Source organism: Lepisma saccharinum, chromosome 17 (genome assembly GCF_977018435.1).
Source record: "Lepisma saccharinum chromosome 17, izLepSacc3.1, whole genome shotgun sequence".
NCBI lineage: Eukaryota > Metazoa > Arthropoda > Insecta > Zygentoma > Lepismatidae > Lepisma > Lepisma saccharinum.
In genome coordinates, this window is record NC_139245.1 from 49,340,092 (window position 1) to 49,352,404 (window position 12,313).

Below are 12,313 nucleotides of genomic sequence, written 5' to 3' on the forward strand. Positions count from 1 at the left end.
CTCAGATTTAGCTAGGATTTCCTTTGCAAGGCTGGTATCTATAACTTGCACTTCATCACATGAGACGCAGTGACCCATTCTATTCAGCATAGTTACAAGCTGTTTTGAACCTGTTAGATGGCGAACTAACACTGCCAGACTTACATGTTTAGGCATTTTAATGCGACCACGAGAGGCGCAATGAACAACATCCTGGGCTAACATGAGAATTCGCCTTTCGTCTGCCTCATTTCTACATTGTGGAGAAGACTCGTCATCTTCACTCTCAGGGTTAGAAACGATCAAACGCAACATCCAGTACAAGCTATTTGGTATGAGAGACTTTGAAGTTGCCAGTGTCAGCTCACTTACATCCGGTGTCTTAATACTTATGCCTTTGCTAGCATCAATATCCGCTCTTATCATTGTAGCTGTAAGATGAAGTAGTCTCTTACGCTCGTCTCTGTGTTGGTTTGCTGCTTCTTCAGGTTGGTAAATGGACCTTTCTGTATTTGTCTTTGATGCCTTTTTGTGAGCTGCATTAAGAACATCATGAACAAAGATAGAACTACAGTACAAAAACTCAGCCTGGGAGCGATCATATGGTTGATGCCAAAAAATCCCCTCACCAAAGTGCTTGTTCAGTCGAAGTTTCAGCTTCTGCCTCGTGTATGATTGAGAGTCCACATCGTTTTGTTCTAAACGTTCCTTGTGAATTCTTAGTAACACATCCAAACCGAAGGCCTTTCCGGCTAAAATATCCGTTGTTATCTGAGCAGATAAGGCTGAAGCATACGTCGATTCCAGTGATCCCTCTTTGAATCCAGTAAACTGAAGATTTGTCTTGCTGACATATGAAGAATAGCATGCTTTGTCATACTTCGTTTCTGCAGCTACTAAATCTTTGTTAACTCCATGAAGCAGTAACAGCACCTCTTCATCTCCTTGTTAATCAGCGGCATGGTTTTTTGCATTGCCAGCTTTAAATGTACTAGCAATTACCAATTCCTTAATCTTCTTGTGAGTTTTCTTTTTGCAAAACAAACACTTCGACCAGTCGGTGCCTGTTACTTGAGATCGGGAGACCATCAAAGACTGACTATATCCACTAACACTAGCATCATCTGCATCTACCTGTGATGTAGCAGGTGATTGTCGTCGTGTAACCAAACTTAGGTTATGGTTGCTAGTGCATGATTCATAGCATGTTGAATGCCACTGAATGCTAAGGTCAGAGAGTTGGTGTAGGTGAGGTTTTAAGCGCTGATAAGCTTCATCGTGACGTAATTCCAAAGCAGACTTCAGAATTTTCAAAGAAATGTCTCGTGGTTTTCGTAAACGTTCATCACTATTCGTCTGGAATATGATGCACTGATCAAAATGTGTATTTTTCTTCCGCTTTGCAGGGGATGGTACAAGACTTACAGTTGGCTCATCTACTTGTAACGTGTCCATTTTGATTTTGATAGCTGTGACTTCAACAGTTCAGGAACGCTGAAAACAAAAGGCTGAGGTTAGAAAGTCATATAAGTGTAATTCTTATTATTGAATATGTTGCTAAAATCTATATTTACAACAAAACCAACGCATCTACATAGAATGTGAATAAAACCTTTTCTGTAGAGCATTTCATTATCTTTCATTTCGTGTCAATATTATTTAAATCGGTCAATTCTAACCGGAGTTATGCATATTTTAAGTCGAACGTGACCGAAGTCACCAAAAAAAAAAAAAATTATAATAATTCAAAGAAATTGGAAGAAAACTCCTCCAAGCCAAATATATAAGCTTATCCAATGATTATTTTTACTAGCCACAAAGATATTGGTACAATATATTTAATCACGTGATCACAACACAAAATGGCGTCCATAAAATTAATGATACCACAATTTGACATGACATACTACCTAGGGTGTTTATATATAACCCATTCTACCAAACTGTGGTGTCAAACCTTAGATGTATTGTGGGTTGTGCCAATTTCGATTTTAGAGGCCCTACAGATGTTAGCTCCTTGACTACAACACTGACGTGACTTCCACAGTACGATTAGACTGTGTACTGATTGTATTCATCCTGTTTGATAACAACAACCTCCCGGAAATGTTCGGTTTTGTAAACAAAGATCAAACCTCGGAACGCGCAAGGAGTAAAGCACTGGGTGTTTACAAAATGCAATCAGTGACGGCTTCTAACCACACATTCGCAATTATCTCGAAAACGGTTCGTTTGCAGACCCATGTTTACTGAGACTTTTTGCTTCTATTATCGTGTACTTTCAACTGTGTCAGTTTGAGCTATTACTTATGATACACCCTATATATATATACACACACACACACACACACACACACACACACACACACACACACACACACACACACACACACACACACACACACACCATATGTTTTCATATATAATAAGCCTTTAATTACACTAAGGGGATTTGCGGTGGGTTCGGGCACACACTATATACGCCCCTGTTTAGTACCCATCAATACAATAAAACCGTGAGATGGAACGAGCTTTTTCTTTCGCGGACTGAAGTTTCATAAGGGCTTTTGCCCCCGCACCCCTAATCAGAGGGTCTGCTCACGCCTATAAAGATCCGGCCCTGATTACTTTAGATGTACGTAACAGGCTATTGACAGAGATATCTGATTAGTAAATTGTTTGTAAAATATACGCAGAAACGTATTAAATTGCTAAAAATATTAAACTTTCCTTCCAGAATACTTTCCGCACTTGCAACAGACATAATTGGAGTCACAGTTTTTGGCACCAAAATCCAATCCCTTCGAGATCCATCCAACGAGTTTGGGAAAATGCTGAAGCGAATAGCATTGCTGAACCCAATCGACAACGTCGCTCCTCTCTACATAAGCAGTAAGTACTTCCTACTTCTATACCCTCCTCTTCTTCTGAGGGGGAGAGGGGGTATCAGATAACTAACTGGTGGCTTAAGAAGTTGTGAGATAGCTAGAAAACAATCAATTTGGGCACAGCTCGAATTATAACCTTTTTTTCTTCTTCCTTTTTTCCCAAGACTTATCATGGCGGATTATGCTATTTCGAAGTTTCGACAACTTTGTTATCCTGCCTTCTTGTTCGTATTGTGGCCTTATCTCCATGTTTTGGTTGCAATTCTTATTTTTGTCTCTTCCATTCTTTCTCGCACGACTGTCGTGTTACTTGGGTATGGGAATCTTGAAACATTGGATAGTTATATTTCTATTGCCACGTATTGCCTTAGGACCAGGTACAAGGTTCAATAGTCCTAATTTAATTTACTCCGAACATGACGAGTTTTATGTAGTAAACTTTTAGTTAACAGTAATTGAAATGTTTTGATTCGGTAGAGTAGGCTGTCACTCATCCAAGTACTTTCCAGACAAATAAACTGGCATATTAAATTTGTTTCTTAATTAAGTCTAGGCATTTTGTGAATAACCTTGATTCGATTTGAGCTTTTGTAATGCAAGGTGCACTCATGCGCAAAGGCAACGGTAGCCAGGTTGTCATTAGCGACGTGCGACGATTGTTTATTGATTGGGTTTATTTTACTTCGCTTTTCTGCCACTTTTGGCTAATCGCGAAGATATGATGAAATTGATGAAGGAACACTCACAAAGGACACCCATGCTCAGGTCAGGGTTCGAATCCGGGAGGGCCCCTGGCGTCGTAGCACGCGAACCACTTCTTGGAAGGTAGAAAAGAGAATAGATCTACTTTAGTAATACGGTTCCTTCATTTCTAAGCAGCATGCATGCTAAGATATACAAAAGGTAAATGGAATTTTCAAACGGGACCGCAATGTATGGCAAGAAACAAGTAGGAGTTGAACGTTATACGAGGTTCTGAGGAAGACTTACGTTCTTAAGCTATCGGATCGGTAAACATTCCGCTCACAGTACTTCTGCAGGACACCACTAGAGGGCCAGGAAACCAAGATGGCGCAGGTTGTGGAGCCAGCTGAAATTCGAGGCGTTATTAGCTTTTTGTTTTTGGAAGTAAAAATTGCAAAAGAAATCCTCGGTGAACTTGTGGTGATGTACGGAGGTAATTTTCCATCATATAACACAGTGGTGAGATGGCGTAGAAGGTTTAAGTGTGGTGCAACAAGTCTGCAAGATGAAGAATGCAGCGGCCAGCCTTCTCTTTCGGAGGAATCCGGAATTGTAAAGAAAGTTCGATGAAGATTATGACGTCATTTCTGCGGCGAATAACTTCCTGGACAGCAAGACACAGGACTTCTACAACAGCAGCATCCGCTAGTTGGTACATCGATGGGACAAGTGTTCCACTATGGTAGACTTTATGTAAATAAAGAATTATTCATTCACAAACTCGTGTACGTTACTGTATTCTTTCTTGGCAATAATTATTACTTTATGAACGTCCGTCGTAGTTTACTTTTAATTTTTCGTGCTGTAGAAAGGACAATTTGTAGTTTAGATCGTATCTTCCCGTTTGGCCGAATCCCATTTTGCCGAATGGCCCAGATGCGCATTACGTAATAAAGCAGAAAAATAAATGTCAAATTCACATTTCTAACTTCTTGTTGCAGAGCAATTTTACTCAAGAGACGGCATAAAATAAAATAAAATAAAATCCACGTAATTATTGCTATGGATTACTGAAATTATTGTATTTACTCCGAGAAAAGGGGACGAGTTCTTTGAAGGAGGCACATTATTGTATTCTAGCCCCGACCTTACGAATTTCTAGCTAGGGTTCTGTATATGTCTCGTGAAACAATAAGAAGAAACCAGTTTAGGTTAACAGACAACTGCAGCACGTTGTTTGCTTTGCCCATTGTTGAATTTTCTACCTTAACTTGTGCAACAATTTGTGTTAAGTACTCAAACTGTGGATTTTTTAAATCTTATTTTCCACCCACTAACACTGTTTAAATTCATATTTATATAATTTACTTTCTGACATTTTATATTATCTTAAGCATTTAAATAATCAATGTGCTAGCTTTCCGTTAATAAGTTATTATACTCAAATAAAAATCAATTGTTTACGTATAAGTCCTAAATATTTTGGGAGATTATGATGAACGATTGTGAGGGCTAATACGTCCAACGTCTTGAAGGGGGGGATTGACACCCCTGTTCAGGGATAGGGGAATATCAAATATAGTGTTAACTTAAAAAAACGTTCAGTAGACACGCTTTCGTAATTAAATACTTAGTGGAGATTATGGCATGATTTAGGGGGCCTGGTAGAATGGGCACCCCTGTCTCCACGGCTGTAGTGACCGGTGTCTTGAGTCCAGAATAGGATAGTAATATACTAATTTACTGCGTATTTAATTATCTATTTTATGCATTATTCAAACAATTGCATTTACACAAATAATTTGGAAACTTTTTTTTACATGTAGGCCTACATTTTATGTTATTTCCCTATAAATATGTGTTTTATATGCTAAAGGTAAAATTATGCATTTTATCTGAAATAGGACTTAGCAAATTACATTTCAGCCGTATGGTCGCTACTCCTACCAAGTATGTCTGACTTACGAAGCAACCAAAATTGTATGTTTTTACCTAGAAATCCGCTCCCTAGACATTATCTATTGAAGCTTGGATGTTTTTATCAATATGACTGCCTGAATGCACCTATTATGTATTAGGTATTATGTAATGTTTTAGAATAAGTAGCATTTACAGAGAATGTCGCTAATTAAATTGGTAGGTAAGTTAATAATAAACTGTCAAAATGTTACTATATCTTCCAGTTCTTCTGCCGTTCCTTCAGGACTATTTCGACCTTTTTGACAGAAAAGCGTTGCAATATTTCACCTCCATGTGCAAAGATATTTTCGAACAGAGGCGAAAGTCTAAAGAAAAGTTTGGAGATTTTGTGGATATTCTCCTAGACTTGGAACAGCAGGTGAGTTGCTAAGCGTTATTCGACAATTGCAGAAGAAATCGTACTGATTTTGAAAACTAATTGTTGTTGTTTGAGTCGTCATGGTTTTCAGGGAATAATCAAACAACGAGAAAGCAAAGTACATAAGTTGTTATGGTTGACGTTTTGGCAACTTCTGCCCAGAAGCTTACAGATACTAGCATGCGTAAGTGGGGAGAATTAGTGGACTCACCTAATGCCTTTTACAAACGCAGATAGTTATGTCAACTTGATAAAGGTTTGGCTTTGCAGTTAAGCATAAAATAGGTTTCGCGACTTGTAGATTAAACTTGAATGAGTTCATATGAGGTTATAGATTACTAATCCACTATATCCTAGCTAACCATAACTAACTCCGACTATAGTTTTATAACTGACAGACAATTGCACTATGGTAGGCTAGAAGAAATGATGAAACGCACATGAATTCACACATTAAATACGGGGTGTGTGGTGGGAATGTGTTTTGGATTTTCTTTGTAGATGCAAGAATCTTTAATTCCGCCGCACATGTTTTACATTAAAGGAGGGACTGATGTGTCATCATATAACACGCGTTATAAAAATACTGAGTCGTTCCTGATCGACTCGTGGAGATCGAAGTTTGAAAGACTGGTAAAATATTTGAAAAAGTAGGTATTTGTAAGGAAATTGGTTGCACTTTACGACCCTCTACAAGTACCTGATTGATTGATTTTATTTAACTTCAGTTTCTGCCAACTTTGCCTAATCGCAAAGATGAATGGCGGGCGATAAGAAGAAACTGACGAAGGACAAATCACAAACACACATGGATAGGACACAGCACAGAGGATTATATTGGCTACGAGTGCAGACGCCAGAGCATCGTTAGTCTGCAAAAATGCAGTCCATACGTTCGAAATATTTGTTTTCAATCTTTGATGGACAAAATGAATAGCCAATTTGAAGACTTAGGTTTTAAAAACAGCTTTATATGTTTCGGAATTGTTACTTTTTAAAACCCGTTCTTAAATGTCCATAACTTCTAAAAAAAAAAGAAATAATAATATCCAATTTAAAGAACATGATATTAATGCTATTCTAAAATGGAATCATACAGTGATCGGAAGTAGCGCGCTACTGTAGCTAGTTACAAAATTTGTAGCTGTAGCTGTAGCTGTAGCTGTAGCGAAGCTACAAAATTCCTATAGTTGTAACGAAAATTTCGCTACAGCTACATTTCTTCTCAGTATTTTGAGGTAAATTTTGAATGTGGCAATAGTGTCAAAAAATCATTCAACAGGAGGTTCATAAAGACAAAGTCTATTACATGGAAAAAGGGATAATCTAGATTATAAATATCTTGACATCGCAGATTATACGTATCAGCGTAATTTATTTTATTAGTATATGAATAATTCTAATATCCCGGTAACCAACTGATATATATGAACATATTCCGGCTAACAGCTGCGTTTTTCCAGCTGCATCGCTGCTTTAGGGAGAAACATGCCTCCTTTGCGGCACCCCAGGAACAAGTCCTGTGGATATCCATGGTGAAAGAGACCGCAAAATGTCATTAATTACTGTGTAAAACACAACTTGCAGTGCAAAAAAAAGCGTTCCATTTTCCACCACAGTGACAAATCAATAGTGCCAACCTTATCCGTGATATTCACGACACTTATCATACTTGAAAGAGTCAGTGAGATATATTTTTCGTTCAAAATACTGATTTAATATCAGTCTATTTAAGATGAAATATTTATTCTCAAGAAAAATATGTTGATATATAAACATAAATAATCCTACCAAATTTTATTTGTGTATAGTTGTAATAATTAATTTGGGTAACACCCTATGGAATACTCATATATCAAATTTGAATTGATATACCACTTACATAGGTGCATTATTCTCAAACACTAGGAGAGATTGCCCCAGTACCGGAAACTTAAGCATTTTGTTCAGTGTACAGAAAACCTGTTAATGAAACTTAACAAAATCAAAAGCTAAAAATAAAGGACAACATGAGTTATAAGATAATATAAAAGTCACACCTAAAGAGATTGTTTATAATTGCTTTTCTTGAACAGTGATGCAAATTATGCCTTTCAAAAAACTGTTCCCAGTACCGGACACATTATGTTAAACATATAAAAGTTAGCAAAAACAAAAAAAAACATGGACAAATATTAGTAACATTATATACTGCATATTGTATATTGTCGTTAGGGAGTTTACTGCAATCATTGCACACAGAGTTCACACACGAAGTGAGCTATATTGTCGCTACTACGAAACACGATCACCCAAAGAACTTGTGGGGACAGAAAAGTGTCCAGCTGCTACCCTAACAAAAAACTTCCCCGTAAGCACAGCACGAACGGCCCTTTTCATAGTTTCTGTCTCCCATTTTCCTTTACGTCTTCCTGCAATCCCGCTACAAATCCCTGAAAACATAGGAGGGCTTTAATATTTTTGTCACAAGATTTGTTTTTCTGTCCGGTACTGGAACACAGGTAGTGTCCGGTATTGGGGCCACGGGAGAGGTTGGAATAAATTGCTAAGTAATAAAACCTAAGAAACATTTTGACTATGTCAGCACATTATTAGCTATATTCTCTATTCACGTAGAATCTTTACGAAGACACAACACTTCTATTTTCTCACCTCAAGATGCTCAACAAAGGGTGTAAAAGTTATCGGTGGAGCACAAAAAACAGGTGACGTTCACTTCACAACGAACTGCTGCACAATGACAACGCTGAACTCCAAGTGGCGCGAACTACTGCAGTTTTTCATGTTGCTTTAAGGGTACATAACTATCACATGCTGCCACCTAGCGTAGCAGTGCATAAAGCTCTCCTGTTCGGTACTGAGCACTGTCCGGTACTGGGCACAGTCCGGTACTGGGGCAATCTTCTCTATAGTAAAATAAGTAACTGAAGTAACACTGCTATCAAAATTAGCGAATGACGGTAATCATGATAATAAATAACAGAATTTATTTTCCAGTAATTCAGCTATCATAATAGTGCCTTCTTCTGAATATTTCCGTGACTTCCTCCCTGCGGAATGCAAGCTAAGACTCATCCAAGCATTAATCTACCCTTTGTTCGACTATTGTGATAATGTTTAAAACCCCTCAACTCTCGCAAAAGCTCAGTAAAAAAATACAAATGGTGCAAAATGCCTGCTTCCGATACATTTTTCAAGTAAAAAGATCCGATCATATTCTTCCATTCTTAAATAATAATCAAGTTCTTACCATGGCAAACACAAGGAAGTTGCACTATCTCTGTTTTATACGCTGCATACTGACAGAAGGTAAACCACAGTACCTGTTTGAGAAGATGCATTCCCGTAGGGAAATCCATCAGTATGTTACCCGTAAGGGGAACAACTTCGATTTACCCCATCACTCTACCACGGCCTACAAATCATCTTTCTCCTTTTCGGCTCCCAAAGCATGGAATGCATTGCCTGCAATTATCGCTAGTGTAAACAACCCATTATATTTCAAAGGTAAAATAAAAGATCTGCTGTTAGTGGAACAATGGCAGAGTCGGAGCACATACTGAAGGTATCAAGTCACTCACTAAAAGGAATTGTATTATTGTATTATTATTATTACTATTGTCTTTTGTATTTCTAGTTACACTTTTTTTTGTATGCAACTAAGTCCTATGTATTTTTTTTCTTTCTTCATTTTTTTAATTTTTTTTATTTGTATTATTATTATTATTATTATTATTATTATTATTATTATTATTATTATTATTATTATTATTTACGTTTAGCTTACTGCTCCATAAGTTTATAATAATCTCATATGTATTATCATATTGACAAGGGTTAGGTGGCAGAGCAGCCCTTGACTGAACCTCGCCCGCTGAATAAAGACAATTTATTATTATTATTATTATTATTAATATCCATGTGGTGGTTTTAAGTTTTTTTGTGCAGAAGTAGCGAAGTAGCGAGTAGCATACAGGAGTAGCGTAGAGATCTACTTTCTTGCAAATGTAACTAGCTGTAGCCAAACTACATTTTGGAAGAGTAGTTGTTGCTGTAGCGAAGCCACTTTTAACATGTAGGGTTCTGATCACTGTGTGTGTGTGTGTGTGTGAGTGTGTGAGTGTGTGTGTGTGTGTGTGTAATGTATAATTCCACATTTAAAATAACAAAAGTTATATTATATATACACATTAGGGTGGTCCTTATTGGAACCATTTTTTTTTTTTTTTTTAATTTTTCAGGGGGGCACCCTGTGGATAGGTTCTTTGTCAAGAGAAAGTAGTACACATTCCAGCCACACACCCCGCATTCATGTGCGTTTCATCATTTCTCCTAGCATACCATAGGATATAGTGGATTAGTAATCTAGAGCATCATATGAACTCATTCAAATTTAATCTACAAATTGTTGTGGCAGCAATCACTACCTGAAAATAAAGGGGAATTATTATGGGCGTAGGAAAATCTTCACACAATGGAGTCGTGATTGTAGTATTTTCATGTATTATAATTTGTTAACTTCACTTCCATAATTTTTGCTACACTTAGGTTTTAGTGTGTGTGTGATGGAGAGGGAACCGTGGCTTTCAGTTGCCGCCGGAATTTCCTCTGACAACAGCCGATAAGAAACAAGCGGAATGCTCACCCTTGAACGACTGGGTTATCATTTCTTTTAGTATTATTATTGAACATGCAAAATAGAACACTGGAAAGTAGATTAAAATCCTAACGTGTGTTTCCCAATGTAAAAAGAGGTGCAAGTAGACCTACACATGTCTTACGGAGACATTCAAGAGTATTTTCAGAAATGTTGAACGAAAAAGTGACGAAGCTTGGTTACTTTCGCCTTATTCCTCCTGGAGATATTCAGGGATGCTAGGTGTGATAATGTTGAAGGAGAAAACCAAATTACAGTTGTCCTCCACACACTTTTTGCCACCGCACTATGATAAACCTTATCTTCAATGGGAAGTAAACTGTCCTTGCCACTGCAGTTTTGGCTCCCAATCGTCGCCACTGTGTAGGGGTGAGCATGATACTCAACCTCCACCAACCAAAGCCGGCCCTAGGGAGGGGCAACTGGGGCTCTCGCCCAAGGCCCTGCACCAGATAAAAATGCTTTTTTTTGTGATTGTGAACAGTTTATGACGAGTTTATAGGATGCTGGTGCTTTCAATTAAGCAACTAATTTGATTTTTCTTGACCTCATGGATTGTTTTGACATATATAAAAGTACCCAAAATACTGAACAAAGTACTACATAAAACATGTGTTCAAACATTTCAATCAAAAATAGTTAATATGCACTATTCATTTAGAAGTGAAAATATTATTTTATATGAAAATATAAATTCACTTAAGTGTCATTGAATGAAAAAGTAAAGAACGATTAAAAATTGCCACATTCACAGGTGAAATAAGAGTTTCCTACAATTCTTCGTTCTAACTTTAACATGTTTTTCTCTTGGGTAATAAAATGCATAAACTAATTGTAATAATGTTTTGATTCCATACAACACCTATATTTCAGACTAAGGAACAAAGATCTGTGATATCTTCAGACCTCTGAAAACTTTAGTTGCAGGCACTGCATATATTTTATCCCCCAGGGCCCGCTAAACCTAGGGATGGTCTTGCCACCAAAGGAGGATTAAAATAGCTATGTTTTTGCTAAAGGGTTTATCTTCACGTGTTAGGCAGAGGATGCAAGTAGTCTCAGTGTTGATGCGCTCTTTATAATCAACCACTTTGGATACGAATATTTAACAAATATACACATTTTAAGCAGATTTCATTGATTTATTTTTTAAAAGAAACTTGTTGTTGATTTGATTTACTTTACTTCGCTTTTGTGCCACTTTTGGCTAATTCCGAAGATGGGGATGAGTCATGATATGTGAATGGACATTCACAAACACCCATGCCCGGGCCGGGATTCGAACTCGGGACCCCTGGCTTCCTAGCACGATTTGCTAAACACTCACCACGGGGCCCCACACTTGAATCACGAATCGAATAAGGATATTCAGTTCAAAACGCATCACCAGTTATTTTTATTGTCACAGTTGGATGAAAGGTGGGGAATAAGGGAGGATGTTATCCACCGTAGGAAAAAAAAATCACAAGGCATCCATCTACATTATGTTGTTTCCATGTCTTGCAAAAAAAAAAAATTGCTAGCTGGAGGATACATCTCCCTCACTTCGAGCACTGTAAATAAAACAAAAACGCACTTGTGGTATACGATGTATTTTCGTGAGCTATTGGATGGCATATATATGTCTCCGATCAAGAAGACCCGGGTTTGAGTACATATTTCGGTGCTTCTGGATACACTTAATATTGTAGATCACGACTGGATTAGTCTGTATGCATAAAGTGGAGCAGTTATTTTAAGCATCGGTGATCGATGTGTTATTTTGTA

At 37.5% G+C, this 12,313-nt stretch overlaps 1 protein-coding gene across 2 annotated transcripts in view; it reads left to right on the forward strand.

Annotated features, from left to right (window-relative positions):
* Nucleotides 1-12,313, forward strand: part of LOC146001303 (cytochrome P450 3A13-like) — a 35,024-nt gene that overhangs the window by 20,452 nt on the left and 2,259 nt on the right. For both annotated transcript variants that reach the window (XM_083138610.1, XM_083138609.1), the window contains exons 4-5: nt 2,717-2,871; nt 5,735-5,889. In XM_083138610.1, coding sequence (XP_082994736.1) covers nt 2,717-2,871; nt 5,735-5,889 — 310 coding nt within the window. The remainder of the gene's footprint in view (nt 1-2,716; nt 2,872-5,734; nt 5,890-12,313) is intronic.